This window comes from Aspergillus alliaceus (genome assembly GCF_009176365.1).
Source record: "Aspergillus alliaceus strain CBS 536.65 unplaced genomic scaffold BDW43scaffold_6, whole genome shotgun sequence".
NCBI lineage: Eukaryota > Fungi > Ascomycota > Eurotiomycetes > Eurotiales > Aspergillaceae > Aspergillus > Aspergillus alliaceus.
In genome coordinates this window covers 586,348-604,815 of record NW_022474689.1, presented here as the reverse complement: position 1 = coordinate 604,815, position 18,468 = coordinate 586,348, and the positions used below count along the sequence as shown (strand labels likewise).

At 48.8% G+C, this 18,468-nt stretch overlaps 8 protein-coding genes across 8 annotated transcripts in view; 6 read left to right on the top strand and 2 right to left on the bottom strand.

Annotated features, from left to right (window-relative positions):
- Positions 1-330, top strand: part of BDW43DRAFT_203558 (uncharacterized protein) — a 4,648-nt gene extending 4,318 nt beyond the window's left edge. The window contains exon 3 of the mRNA XM_032039171.1: positions 13-330. Within this exon, the coding sequence (XP_031904117.1) occupies positions 13-126 (114 nt within the window). The 3' untranslated portion in view covers positions 127-330. The remainder of the gene's footprint in view (positions 1-12) is intronic.
- A 10-nt stretch (positions 331-340) lies between these two features.
- BDW43DRAFT_265090 (uncharacterized protein) lies at positions 341-1,159 on the top strand. Its single transcript, XM_032040743.1, has one exon. It carries the CDS (start codon positions 740-742, stop codon positions 1,019-1,021), a length of 282 nt encoding a protein of 93 aa, XP_031904116.1. The 5' UTR covers positions 341-739; the 3' UTR covers positions 1,022-1,159.
- An 801-nt stretch (positions 1,160-1,960) lies between these two features.
- BDW43DRAFT_265089 (Zn(II)2Cys6 transcription factor domain-containing protein) lies at positions 1,961-5,167 on the bottom strand. The gene is made up of 2 exons (XM_032040742.1): positions 3,985-5,167; positions 1,961-3,916 (listed from the first exon to the last, which is right to left on the bottom strand). The coding sequence occupies exons 1-2, from the start codon at positions 4,598-4,600 to the stop codon at positions 2,631-2,633; spliced, it is 1,902 nt and encodes a 633-aa protein (XP_031904115.1). The 5' UTR covers positions 4,601-5,167; the 3' UTR covers positions 1,961-2,630.
- Positions 5,168-6,739: 1,572 nt separating this feature from the next.
- On the top strand, positions 6,740-7,271 carry BDW43DRAFT_307551 (putative small nuclear ribonucleoprotein (LSM7); the record flags this gene model as incomplete). Its single annotated transcript, XM_032046266.1, has 3 exons — positions 6,740-6,941; positions 7,012-7,083; positions 7,144-7,271. The coding sequence occupies 3 exons, from the start codon at positions 6,740-6,742 to the stop codon at positions 7,269-7,271; spliced, it is 402 nt and encodes a 133-aa protein (XP_031904114.1).
- Positions 7,272-7,681: 410 nt separating this feature from the next.
- On the top strand, positions 7,682-9,707 carry BDW43DRAFT_203472 (fasciclin domain-containing protein). Its single transcript, XM_032039170.1, has 2 exons — positions 7,682-8,726; positions 8,800-9,707. The coding sequence occupies exons 1-2, from the start codon at positions 8,022-8,024 to the stop codon at positions 9,481-9,483; spliced, it is 1,389 nt and encodes a 462-aa protein (XP_031904113.1). The 5' UTR covers positions 7,682-8,021; the 3' UTR covers positions 9,484-9,707.
- Positions 9,708-9,931: 224 nt separating this feature from the next.
- Positions 9,932-12,657, bottom strand: BDW43DRAFT_297645 (PAN-complex poly(A)-binding subunit PAN3; the record flags this gene model as incomplete). The annotated part of the gene is made up of 9 exons (XM_032044430.1): positions 9,932-10,959; positions 11,018-11,173; positions 11,228-11,372; positions 11,430-11,630; positions 11,885-11,991; positions 12,054-12,214; positions 12,302-12,356; positions 12,440-12,505; positions 12,585-12,657. 9 exons carry the CDS (start codon positions 12,655-12,657, stop codon positions 9,932-9,934), a joined length of 1,992 nt encoding a protein of 663 aa, XP_031904112.1.
- Positions 12,658-13,193: 536 nt separating this feature from the next.
- On the top strand, positions 13,194-15,222 carry BDW43DRAFT_203402 (clathrin-mediated endocytosis regulator UBX3). The gene is made up of 3 exons (XM_032039169.1): positions 13,194-13,547; positions 13,606-15,149; positions 15,215-15,222. The coding sequence occupies exons 1-2, from the start codon at positions 13,413-13,415 to the stop codon at positions 15,010-15,012; spliced, it is 1,542 nt and encodes a 513-aa protein (XP_031904111.1). The 5' UTR covers positions 13,194-13,412; the 3' UTR covers positions 15,013-15,149; positions 15,215-15,222.
- A 145-nt stretch (positions 15,223-15,367) lies between these two features.
- BDW43DRAFT_307547 (uncharacterized protein) lies at positions 15,368-16,652 on the top strand (the record flags this gene model as incomplete). Its single annotated transcript, XM_032046265.1, has 4 exons — positions 15,368-15,747; positions 15,849-16,137; positions 16,273-16,452; positions 16,527-16,652. 4 exons carry the CDS (start codon positions 15,368-15,370, stop codon positions 16,650-16,652), a joined length of 975 nt encoding a protein of 324 aa, XP_031904110.1.
- Between the last annotated feature and the right edge of the window lie 1,816 nt (positions 16,653-18,468).

The following is an 18,468-nucleotide window of genomic DNA, read 5'->3' as shown; positions in this document are numbered from 1 at the left end:
CTAGCAGCAAAGGCTGATGTTAATGCACCTGGTACTAGTTATGGTGGACGAACAGCACTCCAAGCAGCAGTTGAGGGAGGCCATGTTGGGGTAGCGGAGAGGTTGAGACATGCTGGGGCAAGGTGACAATCCCCTATCTTGGCAACGAGTTATATTAGACCGTTCTACATACTGGACATTTCAGTGCGTGTCGTTTTGGACCTCACGGCTGAAGGCGCAATGCAAGCCCCCAAGAGCCTCTTTCTTTACTTGCCTAGCTGTTCACTAGCTAAGGACTTGAATGTTCATTCAGACCGACTGTTCCTAGAGGGCAAGTCGCCTTTACTAATTCATTCCAAAAGCCAAACTGGACCTGACCTACTGGTTGAGCAGAAGTCTACTTTAGCCCGTTGTCTCTAGAGCGTACGCATGCTTAGGATAGCACAACAGTCAGCCATCAAACTACTCAGTCTAAAATAGGAAAGATAGTGCATATCGTTAACTATAGTGTTCAATGAAAATGACCCTCAAGACTCCCGCGGGATTTGTGGATTTATTGAAGTCCAGGCGACATATGCTTTCAGCTTTCCTTAACTAGCTGTCCTAACGATAACAGTCAGGACATAGGGAAACTAAGCACAGTAGTTACTGGAATCCAAAACCAAGGAAAGCACTTTCCCTATGATCTCAGAGAGAACTACGATGCGGGCATGATGGATGGAAGTACATACGTGATCTCTATCGATGCGAGGTACGGTGTATGTTCCCGTTATTTGCCCGACACATATTCAAATGTCGCCACTGTAGGCCCCAAACTTGCAGCTGGTGCAGAAGGAATAAGATCCTGGTCTCTCTTCTCACGGATTGCGAGGTCCAAATCGATAAGAAATGCAGACCGGGAATGGCTGTTATTTTCATTCATCATAAGGTTTCGGTAGATATATCAACTTGTAAAATCCCTGTTTTGATATACAGGTCATGGTGGCCTTGTAAGCAACCGAGCAAGACATCTAACATTACAACAAGAGAGCTAGCTTTGTAGAGCAGCTTGCCATAGTCTTGGATAATCACACAGCAATGCACCTGACTTTAAATATCAGGCGTTCCACTATTTTTACTTAGGGAATCAGCGGGTGTCTTGTGCAGTGAATACTTCGCGCACATATTTGCCTAATCACGCCTTGTCCTTGACGCTGTATCAAGTTCAGGGTTGCTCTTTAATTCACCCGGCATTAAGATACGAGACCAATGAGATATATGGCAGGGAGCGGTTTTCGACTTGCCAATAATGGCAATATCTAGCTTTTGACTTGCTGTAGACCCCTGTAAGAATTGGGAGGGCTAGGTTAAAACTGTCCTATATAAAGATAAGTGAGGATTACCTTCTATTATAAAGCTTTAAAACAAGTTGATCTTTCCAGTTATCTAAGAGAAGACTTCCTTCTCCTGTGTGCTCGCAGGCCAATCTTGCCATCCAGTTCCCTCATAATATAATGGATTGTCGCTTTCCTGACATCGCTCTATTATAGTAGTCTTTATAGTCTTAAACCTGTCAACCCCTTTGAAGAAGAGGACCTCATAAAAATTTGGGATATTTATAAAGATAGATCCCAGTTCCTCCTTCAGTACGGCATCTATATATTTCCAATACTTAGATAAGTTCACGATACTGCTTGCCGTATACAAATATGGCGTATCCAGGAAAGGTAGAGATTTGGGTAGGGGCATAGATTCACAAAGAGTGGCGTATAGCTTCTCCCAGATGAGGTCATCTGGTCCTTAGTTTAAAACAACCCTCAGTAAGGGAATGAATTAGTTAATATTAAAAGCATCAGAGCTGATCAAGGCGTTAAGCCTCAAGAGATTATCCAAGAGATTCCTCTAATTATTAGCAGATTATAGTTTTCTTATATCTGGCAAAGCCTGCAGTGCTTATATTAGGTCAAGGGCCACATATAGCTATAATGCCCGCCCCTGATTGGCCACTTGTTTGCTTGACGAACATTCTTCCTGGGGCCGACACTTCTGCCTTGCCCCACGCTCCGGGATCAATCACTGAGCAAAAAGCGACCCTGAGCTAGACCCATTCCGGAAAGGGAAAGTCGCAAAGTTTCCGCAGGAAAACAGTTCGCTACGGTGGCGGAGGTGTTGGGGCGGGGGGGATGGAGGGTTCCTTTAGGGGTGAGGGGGGTTTGGGGGAGTCGGAAGCTATTTAATGGGTTGGTTTTGGGGCTTGTGGTGTTGCATGTTAAGAAGTGTTTGGTGGAGGTTGTTGTTGAAGGGGTGTGTTGTTGTTGGATAGGGATGATTCATTGATTAGATCTATATAGTTGTAAGAGGACATAGGTCAGTTTGAGCCAAATGGCTGCCAAAGGTTCTTGTCCTTATATGTTTATTATATAGTAAATGCTGTGGTTGCCCTGAAACCGGACCCGGGGAAACATGCCAATCTGTTCATATATGCAATATGTCTGACAAGAGAGCAAACAAGAGAGTACCTAAACTACTGGGATATCCGCTAAAACGCTAAACGAGTACAAATCATGCATTCAGTAGAGGAACACCCTTGTCAAACCCCCCAACCCATGCTCCATTGCATGAACTTCCCACGAAAAGCAAGGAGGCAAAACACGAAAACAAAAAAGAAGAAACTAAGCTTTCACCATTTTGCGGTCTCGCTCTCGTTCTTGCTCGTGTTCTCGGTCAGACATTGGTTGTCCGCCCTCTTTCGCTGCGGCAGCCGCCCGTGCATGGTGGTCGACCGTGTCGAGGATCGCCTGCATTAACCGCTGGTTGGCGTCTGGGTCATCATCCTCTGCGACCGGATTGGCGTTGCGGTTGATACCAGTGTGCCTGTCATGGATCAAGGAGCTTCCTCGAATCTCACTCATTGCCCGTCGGGGTGATGGTTCCTTTCCTAGTGGAGTACTGTGTATGGGACCCGCGGTCGGGGCGGACTCTCTGCGCACGTTGTACTCCGACAACTCTCCACGACGATCAACTTCGGGCGCTATAGCGGCTGAAGGGGGTGTAGGTGCAGAAGAAGATACGGATGGCGCCGATGGCGCTATCGGTGCCGGCACCGTGGTCGCCGGTAATGGTTCTTTCGGGGTCGAATCCTCTGGTCGCTCTCGCGCAGATTGGTCGGGCCGGAGCTCTTGCAGTTCCTCCGCTTTTACGTCCTTCCACGAACACTTGGCGTGCTTTTTCGTACAACCCATGCATGCCGTAAGGTTCTTCAAGCAATCCATGTGGAGCCGACGACAGCGATCACAAGGAGGTAATATGCGCTCCCCGCGTGCCAGCTCCTCCATGCGAGCAACCATCTCCATCTTGAATGGACCGCCGTCATCCTTTTCGTGGTGGTGGGACTTGGGCGGAGGAAGTAGCGATGACGGAGTGTTGGGGATGGCGACCGTGGCAGGGGCCGGGGTGTACATATTGTATTCTGTCGTATCCGATGCCCGCGGTCGTGGCCGGGACGACTGTCGGTTTTGAGATCCAGTCCCCTCTTCATAGCCGCGTGTCTGTCGGTCTTGCGTGGTGAAAAACTTCTTCATCAGCTCCGCGCGCGTTGTCGGAGATGCGCCTTTGATGGACGTCCCATTAATGATGGTGACATTATCTGTATTGGAATGCGAGAACATGAATTGTGACGAAAGCGGATTATCTTCCGCTGTGGGTTCCCCGCCGGGTCGGCCGGTATTGACCGCAACGAAGCCGGTCGAGGGAGACTGGGTGTTCGAGTGGCTGCTGCCGTTCAGTGGGTGTTGGTTGCTGTTGGCATCGCGCCAAGCAGGACTGATCGAGCGTTTCTGTTGCTGTTGCTGTTGTTGTTGTGATTGCGAATGGAGAGACAGATCATTCTCGCGGCGGGTGACAATAGCTGTCCTGCGATTCTTGAGACGATGATTGAGCTGTCTTGCTCGCGCAGACACTAGGAGACGCAAGGGTATTAGTGCTGGTCTACATATGCATAGATTTGGAAGGGGGCGGGGTACTCACCTTGGTCAGCGACCTGGATGATTTGTTGGAGGTTCTTCTCTAGAATCTCTAATGCGCCCAATTCCTTCTCTTCATCCTCGATAATCGGTTGCGGGGGGATCATTTTCTGCGGCATTCCAGATGCGATGAGCACGAAGTCCTCTTCGCTGATCTCCACCCGGCACTGCTTTGTGTAGAATTGACAGACTCGCACACCATTGCGGGACTTCTCCAGATTGAACTGCTCAGGCTTGCTTTTGGCGAACTCCACAACATCCAGCCAGGTGATGTTCGGAGAGTCTTTGCCATGTGACTTGAGTACGCGGGGAGGTCCATCGAAGAGGCGCTCAAAGCGCTTGATCAGGATCGGCCCCAAAGGGCATGCGCCTAAATTTCCGGCAATGCTTTCGTGACGATGTAGAACACCGTCATATTCCCCTATTAGGTGTATAATGGCTGGCATCGTATCTTCGATGGAGACTAGGGGGAGATTATCCGGATACTGACGCGCCAGGTAATTGATTTGTAGGTGATTCGAGTGCGTCTTGGGAACTTTGGATGCGATGGGAGGGAAATCGCCGGACGGCGATCGAGGTCGTTTGCTGGACGGCTCTGCCGTCGCTAATCTGGACTCCATGGCGTGCGGATGAGGAAGTGAGCCGGGGAGGCGCACAAGTCACAAGGTGGAGGAGATAAATACAATAAGAAGAAAAAAAGAAAAGAAAACGGCAAGGATAGAGTCTCGCGAAAAGATGGTGTCAGACAGCGCAAAGGTAAATTATTAAAAGATTCCAGGGCGATCGAGTAACGGGAGCGTGGGCTAAGGATGTGTGGCCGATGGCGGAGGACTCAGGCTCCAGAATGCGGGTTGAGGTTCAGCCACTCGCGCGGGTTCAAGTTAGGTAATGGCAAAGATGTAACTACCCCAACGGATCTGGGGTTCGTTAAGGCTCGACGGAAAATAACACCAAAAGAAAAGAACTGAATGAATGAGGTGAACAGTCACGGATATGCGCACCAGGACGTGGGAAGAAGAGAGGAGGGAAGAAGGAAGGAGAGATATATTGGGAGGGAAAGGGGAGAGCGGACACTGAGGAAACGGTTGCTCACACGGGGGGGAGGGAACATTTGGGGAAGATGAGAGAGGGATCGAAGAGACAAAAAGAAAAAAAGCAAAAAGAGAAAAAAAAAAAAAAAAAAAAAACCAAGGCGGACGGAACGGAACAGCCGTTGGGGTTGGTTAGGTTCTCTCCTAGATTTAAGCAGTTCAATCCATTCTGCTATCATTAGGTATGACCGGGTATTGTCATTCAATCCAATCACTCCTGACTGGGGATGAGATAAAGCCTCATCCAGTGAGACGATAGTTGGGAGGAGACCCAATGAGACTGAGTGGTTGTGATGAGCGGAACGATGCTCTACTAACTATTCCTCCCCTCCCGTAAGGTGGACATGAATGAATGGCTGGAATGGATGGACCACAAGATTGGACGATCCTGAAAGATTGACTAAACCCGATTCTTCTTAGCCACGCCGTCAAGGGTACCTTAGGCAATCGAGCACGTAGAGGGCGGAGTCCCGCCGGTCTCTTCCGCTGGCCATTCGGTGTGGTCCGGGAGCTCGGAACTTGACCCGTCACGAATAATACCCGTTTGAACTGAGAATTTATCTTACAAGTCGAACAAATGTGAGGCTTCTTTACTTTATCCCTTTCTCTTTTGCTTGAACAGATAAAAATACATTACCATTATAGAGGGAAATTCCTTTCGATCTATTAACGGACAATGTTATTAGAGTCTTTTTATATATATATATATATATTTTAACAAAAATATTCAGTGTCGAGAAAGATATACCGCTATTTCCCCGAAGTTTGATGGAGATTGGTCTTGCTCATGTTATTACCACTCCTGATTGCATCAATCCATATCAGGTACCTAGAGAACGAGAGATACCAGGGGACCTGGTGTGAAACCCCTTGCATGACAAGCCAATCGGTACGATCATGACAACCTAAGTTCCAAGTAAATCCGCAATTCCAGGTTAAAAGAAAACCCTGTTCTTGTCTGGTTCGAGGTGTTGTTACTCCGAGGAGCACGAACACCAAACGGAGGATAATGGCGCTGTATCATACATACATAGATACGGCTCCCCCTTCTCCGAGACCAAACCCAATTTGCCGCTCCGCCCGTAAGGGTGCTGCCTAAGCTCAACCTCCATTGGGTAAAGTCCGACGCTGGCCGTCCACTCCACTGAGCTCTTATCCCCCATGTGGACTGGATATCATACACGCTAGTATGGGACGGGGGGTTTGGTATGGTCATCATCGGCCGTGTGACGCGTAGTATTTTGTGTTATCAGAGAAATTTTTTTTTTCTCTGTTGCGGTAGAAGGTCCGTTCCCGTGACTTACCTAAGATTCATTCTTTCCCTTCACCGTTACCTTACCTCTCCAAACGAACTGCTGCTATTATTATTCTTAACCTGAGAGGCACAGCAGATTTGTTGCTTAACGCCGCTGACTGATTTCAGCCCCTCCCTCAAAAATCCCTCATACACTGGTCCCCTTTCCCCTTCCACCCCATTCCTATCCTGCAATTTGGCGGACCAACCAGTCCAAAGTGGGATCTGGTCACTCACGCATCCACTGCAATTCTAGACAATTCCCCCTCATCTGTTCCCCCTCTCTTGACTTTCCCCTCTCTATAATATAACCGAGGAAATAAACAACAAATAAAAAGAAAGAAAAAGAAATCCACACCTTGTTCCAGCCAAGCATGTCCGAACGAGGATCGTTCCGTGGAGGTCGCGGCCGCGGCGGAGGTTACGACAGGTCTGGCGGCCGTGGCGGTCATGCTAAAAGTGGCGGTGCCAGTGGCGGTGCGCAGCAGCAGGAGAAGCCCAAAAAGGAAAACATCCTCGACCTCAGCAAGTACATGGATAAGGAGGTTCGGGTAAAGTTCAATGGTGGCAGAGAGGGTAGGTCCACTTCTGTCATACTCGTTTCTATTTTTTTAAAACTCCCCCGGATCCACTGACCAGTCCGCAGTCATCGGCGTGCTGAAGGGATTTGACCAGCTCATGAACCTGGTCCTCGACGATGTCAAAGAGTCTATGCGCGGTAGGAAACCTTACTAGTGATCTAGCGTCTCTGTTCTTTTCTCTAACATACCGTAAACAGATGATGAGGGCAATGAAAACACTCGTTCTCTTGGTTTGATCGTTGCTCGTGGCACTATCATTGTGCTCATCTCTCCTGCCGACGGCAGCGAGGAGATTGCCAACCCCTTCGTACAAGCGGAGGAGTAAACGAAACCCCATCCGAAGAGAAGACTGGGCATTTATCCCCCCCCCCAAGTCTTGCAGTACTAGTCTTTGAGGAAATGAAGACAAGTCTATTCTGATTACCAGATATCTACCACAGCAGCCGCAAAATTTATTCTCGATATCAATCTGCCTAATTCTACCCAACCCTCTATTATCTTGACCTGCCGTCTTATCGCCTGGCAAGTCTCTGTCTATCACCACCAAGACAATATGTACTATGGTGTACAATCTTGGACTATTAGGTCGAGTATATGCTCTGCGGTGGTTGTTAATGGCGCATCTTAAACAAGACGTCGGAAGAAAGCAAATGCATGATGTCATGCATTGCACAAGGAGACCTTATGCACGATCTAGTTTCGAAATAAAAAAAAATAATGAATCACGAGTCATGAGCCTAATGGGTACTGTTCAATGGCGTAGTTCTTCCACTCTTCAATTACGAAGATGATCCTCCACATGGCGTGACAAAACCCGTGACATCATAGTAAAAGAGCTAATCGCTGATCCGGGCACGAATACGGATACGAAGGTCTAGATTGTCGCAGATTAGACAGCTTGATATGATATCTGATCTACCGGCTTCGCTGGAAAGTCTTAAAACCTCTGGTGGAAGTTCATAGTTCAGTATAAATTGAACTCAGGACCCCTATGTCAGCTACTTGTTCTGTCACCTCTTCTTTATCCTGTTAATCCCAAGCCCTTACAAACGAATTGATACTGAATAGAAATACTATGAAGGTCCCTTTCTGGTTGGTGGCAGTGACTTCCTCCCTCACCACGGCCTTTGTCATCCCCAACTACCGACAAACCCTACATGACCTGGAAGTTGTCGATGGAGATATAAATGAAAACGCAGACTTCGACGATATCCCGACAGCAGTCTATGACACCGCATCGGACATCGAAGAAACCCTAGACGACACTCTCAGCTACCTCGATACACTCCACACTATCGCAGATTCCTACTTCAACAACCCATTCGACGATGACGAAGAATGCCTCCCAGAGGACATCGCTGATCTCCCTCATTTACGACCCCCGCACCACCCACCCTCCGACAAGACTATCTACGAACTCATCACAGAAAGCAAATACACAACCATCCTAGCAAAACTAATCAAAGACGACGAAGAACTAACCCACCTCCTCAACTCCACAAACACAAACCACACCCTCTTCGCCCCAACAGACGATGCCTTCAAACAAATCCGCCACCACCCAGACCACAAACCTTCTAAGGAACTCATCCGCGCCGTGATCAAATACCATCTCGTCCCAGGCCTCCACGACACCTCCAGCATCTTCCACACGCACACCCTACCCACCCTCCTGCAAGACCCATCCCTAGGCACCAATCTCCCGCAAAGACTAGCAGCAAGAGTCGGCTGGAGAGGCCTAACCCTAAACTTCTACAGCCACATCGTAGCCCCCGACATCGTAAGTCAACCCAACCCAACCCACTTCCACCTACACCTCTAATCAACCCCAAAAACTAACCATACAGTCTCAGGCCGGAACAAACGGCCTAATCCACGCCATATCCGCCCCCCTCCTCCCACCACCAAGCACGCAAACCCTCCTCGACATCGTCCCCACCCAATTCAGCACCTTCAACCTCGGCCTCCTCAAAACAGGCCTATCCTCATTCCTCACCACCGACTCCAAAAGCAAAGGCCTAACAGTCTTCGCCCCCTCCAACACCGCATTCCAGAGACTAGGGTTCAAGATCAACGCGTTTCTTTTCTCTCCCGTCGGGGAGAAATATCTCCGCACGCTCCTCCAGTACCATGTTGTTCCGGGGCGGACGCTTTACTCAGATGTTATTTATACGGAGAAGGGGGAGATTAAGCCGTTTGGGGTGAAGGGGGTTAAGCATTTGGATTTGCCGACGTTGTTGGGGGATCGGATGGTGGGGGTTGATGTGGTGAGGTTTGGGCCGTATGCTTCGTTGAAGGTGAATGGGGTTCAGAAGGTGGGGTTTGCGGATGCGTTGGCGGAGGATGGGAATGTACATATTGTGGATCGGGTGTTGATTCCGCCGAAAAGAGTGGTGGATGCTGTGGAGGAGTGGGAGGAGGAGGATGAGTTGTCAGTGGAGGATTTGAAGAGTCGGCTTGCGGAGTGGGTGAAGGTTGATGAGGATGAGGATGAGGATGAGGGAAGTGAGTTGTGGACTCATGGGTTTGAATTATAGGGGTCTGTCCGCTTGGATTGACGTGGAAAGTACAGTACTTGTGTGCTACCTGATCTACTGGAGTCTCTACAGCATAGGATAACAGTGAAGAAACCAGTAAACATGATATTTCTGTAATCTGTTATCTTTGTTCGTATATCAACGGCAATCGTATTTTCAAAGCAACGCAAACATCCGTTGCCGGGGTGTCCATAAATCAACTTAGATGTATGATTCCAGCTTTCCGGACCAATAAAGCAGATGTGAGCCGGTCGTAAGACTGAGTCTTCTGAGAGCAGATTTCTAAAGATGTAACCTCCAAAATAAATACCATGTGCAAAAGACATCGCCAGATCTTCTCGTACGAGGGATCTTCTCAACCCAGTTCCGTCCGCATATATATGTGGTCTCTCCTCAAAGGGAAAGTACCCGTCGTGGAATTGGCCCCATGCAGGGCCCATAATGCTGCTTAATGAAGCCTTCTGGCTGGTTTTAGGAGCGCCTGAAATGACGACTCCAGTGCTTTCTTGATGTCCTTGTAGCTAACGACAAAGCAACTCTGTTCATCCCGACTCACCAAGGTGATTTTCTCATCGGTTCCCGCATCTAGCTTATTCAGACATGAAAGCACATGACCTAGGTCAACTACTGGGTCACCTTGAGCGTCAACTTGGTGAAAGACGTAGTCGCGGAACATCTTGAGGAAGTATCGTTCCCCGTTCTCCGACCACTGCCGATCGTGCTCATACTCCGGCCGTTCGTTGATGAAATTCAACTTGGTCACCAGGCGTACCAAACGGCCATTCTCAAGCTCTCGGCTCAAGTCTGATGTTAGTTCATCGTCCATATGAAGAGCCGAGTCAAACGTTGACATTAACTGAGAAGAAATGCCAGTAATAAATATGTCAATATTCCGGTCTTGATCCTTTTGCAGTCCATTGAGCAACCAGAACACCGAGTTCTTAAGTTGCGGACTGTAGGCACGGGTGAAATGCTCCATAGCTTTTGTGGCGTTGTGCATGACGGTGGGCGTATTGGCACCCAAAGTAACGATGAGTTGTCCGAAATTGACTAGATCTTGACGCTGGAGGTCCGCAATCGTCCGTTGAGTATCGTACTGGACCACATCCATGACAGCACAGGCGTTCAGGCGAATGCGATTCCTGCCAGTGAGGAGTACTTTACTAGCATCAAGTACCCTTGCAGCAAGCCCGTTGCTATGGATGGCTTTGAGGCCATTTGCAATTTGGGTCATATAGCCCCACAGTACCTGTTCGGAAATGTGTGTACTATGCCGACCTTGGAACCTATTTCCAGCACCCAAGTGTTGTTCAGCTAGTGTTTTGGAGAGTGGGTGGTAATCGGTGACGAAGATAAGGGAGCTGTCCTGGAAGCTCCTGCTGGTGAAAGCATCGTGGACAGTTACCACGCTCCCGCTACAAACTCGCTTCCAGGCTTGGACAGATCGGATCGCTTTCTCATTTGTTAAACGAAACCCTTACGGAGCGAGTCAGTTGTTGGCATTCCAAGACTGCAGAGGAAAAGGGGGGGTTACCTTCTAGTCTTCGAAGAGCATAGAAACTACCATCTTTGCTGGATTGCGCTTTGTATACCCAACTGGGGAAGCCAAATATGGTTGCGTTCTTCTGGTGATTTAAGTCTAGTGGGACGAGAGAATGGAAGTAGTCGACTTGAGCCGGTAGTTGGGTGTCTAGCTTACAGTCAGCTCCATTGAATATAGTCATTGAATTAAAGTGTAACATACTGGGCAAGGTCTGAAGCGTAGCTGCGGCTTTCTTTTGCAGTTCCTCCCGGAAGTCATTGGGAAGAAAAAGGTCATGAGCGTTCCGCTGGTAACCTAGAGTATTTTGGCTATGAGGACCGATCGGAGCATACAAATGGTATTGGACCTGCAATAGTAAATTAAGGTAAGACAAGGCCATAACATCACCACTGTCAGGACCTACCGGTTGTTGGAAGCCAGACTGTCCAGCGAAAAAGGCAGCACCGCTCAGAGCCGCAGCAGCCGCCGCAGTATCATGTGCGAAAGGATTTGCCTGGACCGGACCGACAGCACTCGCCGCAGAAAGAGGGTTCGAGGCTGTCACAAAAGGATCAAACGGGCTAGTCGAGGGAACGCCACCGTTGCCATTCCCTTGGAGAGAGGCCTGGAAAGATGCATTAGTCGAGGTATGACGAGAATGGACCGTAGAGGGGATTGTGTAATGAGAACAAACGGGGGACATGTAAAGGGGAGAAGGCATATAGCCGTAGCCTGTCCAAGAGCCCTGCATCTTGGAAGCATCCGCGGAAATGTTGAGGAACAGGGAAAATGGAAGTGGGATTGTAAGTTGGATTAAATATTAGGCAAAACAGTGAATTGCAGGAAAGTTTGTTTGTTTCCGGGAAGGCGCAGTCTTACCATGTGCGTGGTATCGAAACCCTGAGGCACGAATTCCTGTACTTCAGCCACAGACCAGTCCGGGGTCATGGTTTCAGCACGACCGGAAGGCGTGCTGGAGTTGGATCCTGCTGTAGGTCAGTAGGCAATGATGAACTGCTATGTCAGGGCCAGGAGTCATCGTACGTACGTGAAGTTATAGTTCTTGGTTGGAAGGGAGCTGCGTTGGCAGCTTTGGGGGATATTGTTGTTGCTTTCCTTGCGGTAACTGATGCTGTAGTCGGCGAAGAGCCGTTGGAAGAGAGTAGAGAGGGGGTAAAGCTCGGGGAATCGACGTTCAATCGTCTTTTACTGTTGTTGCTACTGGTACAATCCACGTAAGTCATTGTCACTACACTTTCGAGCTGATTTGCAGTTCGCTTTTTCGGGTGGGCCAACCTGTCCGATTGATATGCTGAATTGACTTTATGCGGATCATGATTGAAGGCGCATCCTTCGGTAATAAATGTCAAGGTCAGATGAGGTTCGTAATGATAAGATAGATACGTGGCAATGGGCTAGGGACTGTCGCAGCACCTTTATCTTCATATCGACATCGACCGTAGATGGTCACATTTCGACACAGGGTATCTTTCGCATTTTCTACCAGAAACAACAAAACAGAATATGTCAGGTCAATCAAATTCCCCATAGTAGAGATCTAAAGTCATGCCAAACTAACCTCGGGCCTTCATTTTTGGAGATCCCGTCGCCCGGCGGGAGTCATCCAGGACAGGCTTCCCTGCAGAAGCCATTTATCTCAATCCACGATTCGGTGGGGATTAACGTAAGACGATATCCATTGACTCAAAACAAAGGAAGACCGGACGACCGAGTATATCTAGAGGAAACCACATTCCTCTCCTGAATAAATCTCCAGCTCAATCCAACCAGTGGGTGACACCTGCGTTACGCCCTTGAAACAAAGGGCAAATCGCAAGAAGCCAAAGACGGGGATACGTCTGTATTTTCCAAATTGCGCCGCCCTCAACACGGAAGAATATACAATCTAACAAAATGATCCGATGAGTTACCACCCGAAGACTAGGGACATAACGCCGCCTTCATGCCACGGATGGGTTGAAGAGGGTTTCGCGAGGCGGCATGAGGATAAAAGGGCCCGCGGGGAGGGGAAAGTCGAACAGAGGGAAGATGGGATGGTCTGTGTTCCAAGTCCGGGATTGCTGCACGGACCACGTGCTACCAGCAAGCGCGCGTCTACCGCTAATCTCGATGACGGAGCTCTCAACTCAGAGGACAGCTAGCCGTCGACAACGACCAGTGTCTCTGGCTTATACACCTTAGATTCCTTTCACTCTGCCCAGCCTTTACTTCATCAAAGAAAACGGATTCACTACAAACCACTCAACGCCATTTGTAGTACTCTCCCACCTCTCTCTCTCTCTCTCTCTCTCTCTCTCTCTCTCTCTCTTCCCCCGAGGATCCCGACGAAGCCTCTTGTGACAGCGGCCGCACCTTTTCCTTGTATGGATCAAGCCATTGAGTGACAATGTCCTTCTCGGGGCTTGATATCTCCCAGCTTTCCGACAATGAAAAGTCGGCCCTAGACACCTATATCGCTGTAACGGGTCAGGAGCCATCTGAGGCTATTCCTTTATTGCGCCGTTCACAATGGAATGTACAGGTACGATGTCTTGTGTAGCAATCACTGGTCAACGTTGCTAACAGTCTACGACGTGAAGATCGCTATCTCCAAATTCTTTGATGGGGAAGGTCCAGACCCTGTCGAAGAAGCTCGCGCAGCTCTCGATACCCCCTCTCCTCGACCGAACCGTCAAACTCAAAATCTCATGACAGATGACCTCGCCGCGGGGTTCTCTCCGGCTACACGTGCTGCTGATCCGGCTCCTCGAGTAACTACCCAGCCAGAAGGACAACCGGCTTATCGTCCACCTTTTATATTAGCTTTACTGTTTACCCCTCTCAACCTTCTATACCGGCTACTGTACAGTTCCTTCCGCCTTTTTGGAGCTCTGTTTCCTTTTCTTCCCCGCTTGTTTAATACAACGGCAAGCTCTGCTCTTCAGGGCGCTCGACGAAACACCAATGGACGCCGGCCACTGGGGCCTCAAGATACGGCTGCCAGATTCATTCGAGAGTTTGAGGAGGAATATGGGACCCATCCGCTCCCCTTTCTGGAGAATGGATACAATATGGCACTAGAGAAAGCCCACCAGGACCTCAAGTTTGTTCTAGTGGTCCTTCTGGCCCCCGAGCATGATGATACAAACAGTTGGGTTAGGGATACTCTTTTATCCCGTGAGGTGGTCGACTTCGTCAATGACCCACAGAACGACGTCATTGTTTGGGGAGGTAATGTGCAGGATTCGGAGGCATACCAAGTCGCAAACTCTCTCCGGTGCACCAAGTTCCCCTTTGCAGCTGTTGTTGTTCACACTCCCAGCGTATCCTCGACTGCCATGTCCGTTGTCTCTAGGATATCCGGAACTACATCACCATCAGAGGTCGTAGAGAAACTCCGATCCGCAATCTCACAGAATAAGGAACCTTTAGAGAGGATTGGGGCCACTCGGGCGGAGCAACAGGCTTCCCGCAGTATACGGGAACAGCAAGACTCAGCCTATGAGCGTTCTTTGGCCATTGACCGGGAACGAGCACGACAAAGACGGGAAGCTGAGGCAGCTAGACAACGGGAGGATCAAGAGGCGGCGGAACGCCAAGCAGCGGAGGAGAAGCGGATCCATGATCTTCAGCAGTGGAAGCGGTGGCGGGCACAGACTATTCCTGACGAACCGAGCGCGGAGGTCAAAGATGCCGTCCGTGTTAGCGTTCGACTGCCTTCGGGTGAACGTGTCATTCGCAAGTTTGCACCTGAAGCAAACCTGGAAGAGCTCTATGCATATGTTGAGTGCTACGATATTCTGCAAGAGTCACAAGAGAAGCCCACAGACGTTGAGAAACCAGATGGGTTTGAGCATGAGTACTGGTTCCGACTCGTTTCCCCCATGCCCCGGGTTGTGTATGAAGTCAGTGCTGGGGGGACCATCCGCGAGAAGATCGGCCGGGGAGGTAACCTTCTTGTTGAGCCGATTGACGACGAAAGTGATGGGGAAGAACAAGAGTCATAGTCTCATCGAGCTTCCTATGGGATGTATTAGTACTGTTCATATTAGGGCTGTGGCGAATTAGACTTGTCTCACTAGTCTGTGTCAAATTTTAGTACGGTAATAATGACCACAAACGACAGTGGAAGTCTTACGAACTGGTACGTTGAAACAGTAATAAACCATAAAAGTTAATTTAACGGCATAACTGACAGGTGTCTTGGAGTACACCGCGAGTCGATCATGTGTAAACCACCCGACCCCCAACCTTTGCTCTCTTACCGACAAAACCAACTACCCTCCTGAGTATGAAAACACATCCCATCTCTTTTCATACAAATGGAGCAATCAACCAACCTTGGGAGCATCAGTTTACTCGATGTCCAAAGAGTCCAACAACGTTACACCGAAGAGCGTGAGAAACGCTGCCGCGCTGACGGACAATTGCAGTATATATCCCTATACTCGAATGAAAACCCGATCCTCCGGACTCGTCAAAGGCCCCTGGAATGATGGATCAACGCCTTCTCTCCGCCTTGATGATTTGGCACAATCCACCACCATCATCATGGGCGCCAGTTTTGGAGGACTTTTGTTCGCCGTCCGTTTGCTTGATGCTGGCTTCATTGTCATTGTCGATACAGCGGCTAGATTCGGAGGCACTTGCTACTGGAACCGGTATCCTGGGCTGAGGTGTGACACTGAAAGCTACTTCTACATGCCTCCCGTACAAGAGACTAGGCACATGATAAAGCACAAGTATGCCCATGGACAAAGCTCAGGGAGTATGCAAATTGCATTGCGAAACAGTGTTTTCTTGAGGGCCGGGCAGTGTTTCGTACATCCCTGCAGCAATGTAGATGGAGCGATGATGCTGCCGAATGGATGGTGGAGATGACGCAACTTTCATCCGGTGGCGAGTCTGTCATGGCGAAGGTTCGTGCCAAGTTTGTCATCATCGTGCCGGGACTACTTAATCGCCCCAAGATCTCTGATCTTCCTGGTCTTTATACCTTTCAAGGGCAGAGCTTCCTTGCCTCGCGCTGGAATTATACTGTGACGGGAGGCAGCCAAGAGAATCCTAGTCTTAGCAAGTTAAAAGATAAACGTGTTGGCATCATTGGTACTGGCGCAACGGCAGTCCAATTGGTTCCCCGGCTGGCGAGATAGAGCAAGCAACTATATGTCTTCCCCGGAGTCGTGGCGAATGGGAAGAGGTCCACTCTAGACATTTTGATCTTCAGCATAGGCTTCGAATTAGACGGATTCGCTAATCCTAACTAGCGCGGTGGTGTTTCTGTCACCGGTACCGGTGGTCAAAACATTGATGAGAGATGGTCTCGTAGCCCCACCACTCTGCACGGTGTTATCAGTAACGGTTTTCCAAACATGTTCTTCTCTAGCTGCAACCAGGCTGGAATCTCTCCGAACTTGACAGCTTCACTAGACACTTTTGCGCAAAATGTTGCTTTCATCATATTAGAGGGCGTCAAGCGCGCTAATCCACAACACTCAAAAGTTATCATTGAGTCACACAGGAGGCTGAGGAAGCCTGGGCTATGCATATTCGAGCTGGGGCTCTGGCTCGGTCACCTGTGGCCAACTGTACGCCTTCTTACCATAACGGAGAAGGAGGTAATGACAATATGTTCATGGAAGAATAAATGAGAGCTGCTAGTGGAGGGCTTTGGCCAATGGGCCTAAATGACTACTACTACTCCTCCTCCTCCGCCTATAGGAGTGCAAGCCTCTTTTGATACATCGACTGAATAGAATTTACACCTTCATATGGAAATGACAACTAAATGTACATTCCAACGACTCTGGCGTGAACGATAGTTTAGGTATCTTATAACTTTGATACTTTCGAGATCACTAGAGCCTCTCTGCCAACAAATGCCAAGGCAGCCTTGCCATTGAGAGCCCCACGCTGTGCCGAGCCAATGAGCATCACATTTAGCGTCTTTCCCCCGTATTGACGAGGTGATCGGACGCATATTTGATTCACTATAAACAAACGACCAACAAAAAGTATTTCTATGTTAAACCAGACAGTCTTAACTTGCCAAGGTATAACCAACAATATCATTGGCGGGACATTCGTTGTTGGTTTTACTGATGGTCGGGTCACTGTGGCAAAACACTTGTTATGATACAGTGGATGTGAACAACAGGAGTGGCTAGGTGGCTAGGGGGCTAGGGCAAGGAGCAAAGCATGGACAGTTGCGGGACGAGCCTAATTAACCGTGTGCCCCTCACTCATCCCTTCCCCCAGAAGAGAAAAGCTGCTCTTCAAGAGTCCTTCGGCAATTGCCTATTTATGTAACACAGCCGTTCAACTCGTCTAAAGACTAGCCCCATTCTCTCGCAGTATTTAGGAGACCTTGAAATCATCCATCGAGACTTCTACGCCGATTTTCAGATGAGTCGGTCTAATCAATCCCACTAGTGTCAATCTTTTATTTCTTTTCTCATTTTTCATCAAGAAGGTGCGCTATGGCCATTGTGACGTGTATATATATCTACTATATCGATAATAATGTCCAGGTGTGACAGGTCCCGACATACCATAGCTCAAATTTAGTAGCCTATTTTCCGATGTAACTATTTGAATGGCCCCTATTAGGTAAACATCAATTAGGCACCTAGGTAAAAGGCAGTGTGTACTACTCTGTTGCAAATGTCTTCAGGCCCTTAACCCAAATTCGACGCTTACGCCAAGAAAAGTTCAAGCCATGAGGACTGTGTCAGGCCTTGTAAAATGTTCACCAGGGGCGTTGTTGAGAATCTATGTGCGCCGTGACCGTCTTCGCCGCTAACCCTAAAGAATGTTCATGATTTCGGGATGAATCTGAGCTGTCCAAACGTTATTCGTTCAACCGAGATGCTTCCGTGGTCATGATGCGTGTACAAGCAGACTCAAGACAGATAAGATGGAAACATCAGCTTTAGGTCATCGAGCACGTCCCAAAAGGGCAAGTGCAGGAAAGCCGCTAGAATACGGGCAGGATACGCTTGCGCCTCAGGGTTTCGGATCTGAAGCACCCGATACTGTACCGTAAAGAAGGCGAAGAACCCGGATTTCGGATCCCTCCAGTCCCGCCCCACCTCCTGCCAGATCTATACTCTTTCGGGGAAATCAAGAAAACCTTTATTGTCACGTTTCGCGCTGCTCCGAAGAATTTTCTCTCCTATCGGGGTTATCTTTTTTTATCTGATACGCGGAATACGATGTTGTCCCAAAATCCCGATGTATGAAGCTTCAAGCGTGTTGTACAAACTTTTTCTTTTCTTTTCTTTCCTTGAGTAACAACAACAGTTGTCAGTTCTTTATCTTCGTTTCACAACTCATGGACAATGCTATTCGACTGTAATCTATCGTAGCGTAACATCGGTACGGAGATGATGCGAGTATGAGCCATGAGTTGTACTCCACATATACACGAGCACTTGTAGAATTGTTTCAGGTCAATGATGGTG

Coding starts and splice junctions, on each gene's coding strand:
- BDW43DRAFT_265089 (XM_032040742.1), bottom strand. CDS start 4,600: ATGGAGTCCAGATTAGCGACGGCAGAGCCGTCCAGCAAACGACCTCGA. Junction 3,917..3,984: donor CATCCAGGTCGCTGACCAAG/GTGAGTACCCCG, acceptor TGCGTCTCCTAG/TGTCTGCGCGAGCAAGACAG.
- BDW43DRAFT_265090 (XM_032040743.1), top strand. CDS start 740: ATGTTCCCGTTATTTGCCCGACACATATTCAAATGTCGCCACTGTAGG.
- BDW43DRAFT_203472 (XM_032039170.1), top strand. CDS start 8,022: ATGAAGGTCCCTTTCTGGTTGGTGGCAGTGACTTCCTCCCTCACCACG. Junction 8,727..8,799: donor ACATCGTAGCCCCCGACATC/GTAAGTCAACCC, acceptor ATACAGTCTCAG/GCCGGAACAAACGGCCTAAT.
- BDW43DRAFT_203402 (XM_032039169.1), top strand. CDS start 13,413: ATGTCCTTCTCGGGGCTTGATATCTCCCAGCTTTCCGACAATGAAAAG. Junction 13,548..13,605: donor GTTCACAATGGAATGTACAG/GTACGATGTCTT, acceptor TACGACGTGAAG/ATCGCTATCTCCAAATTCTT.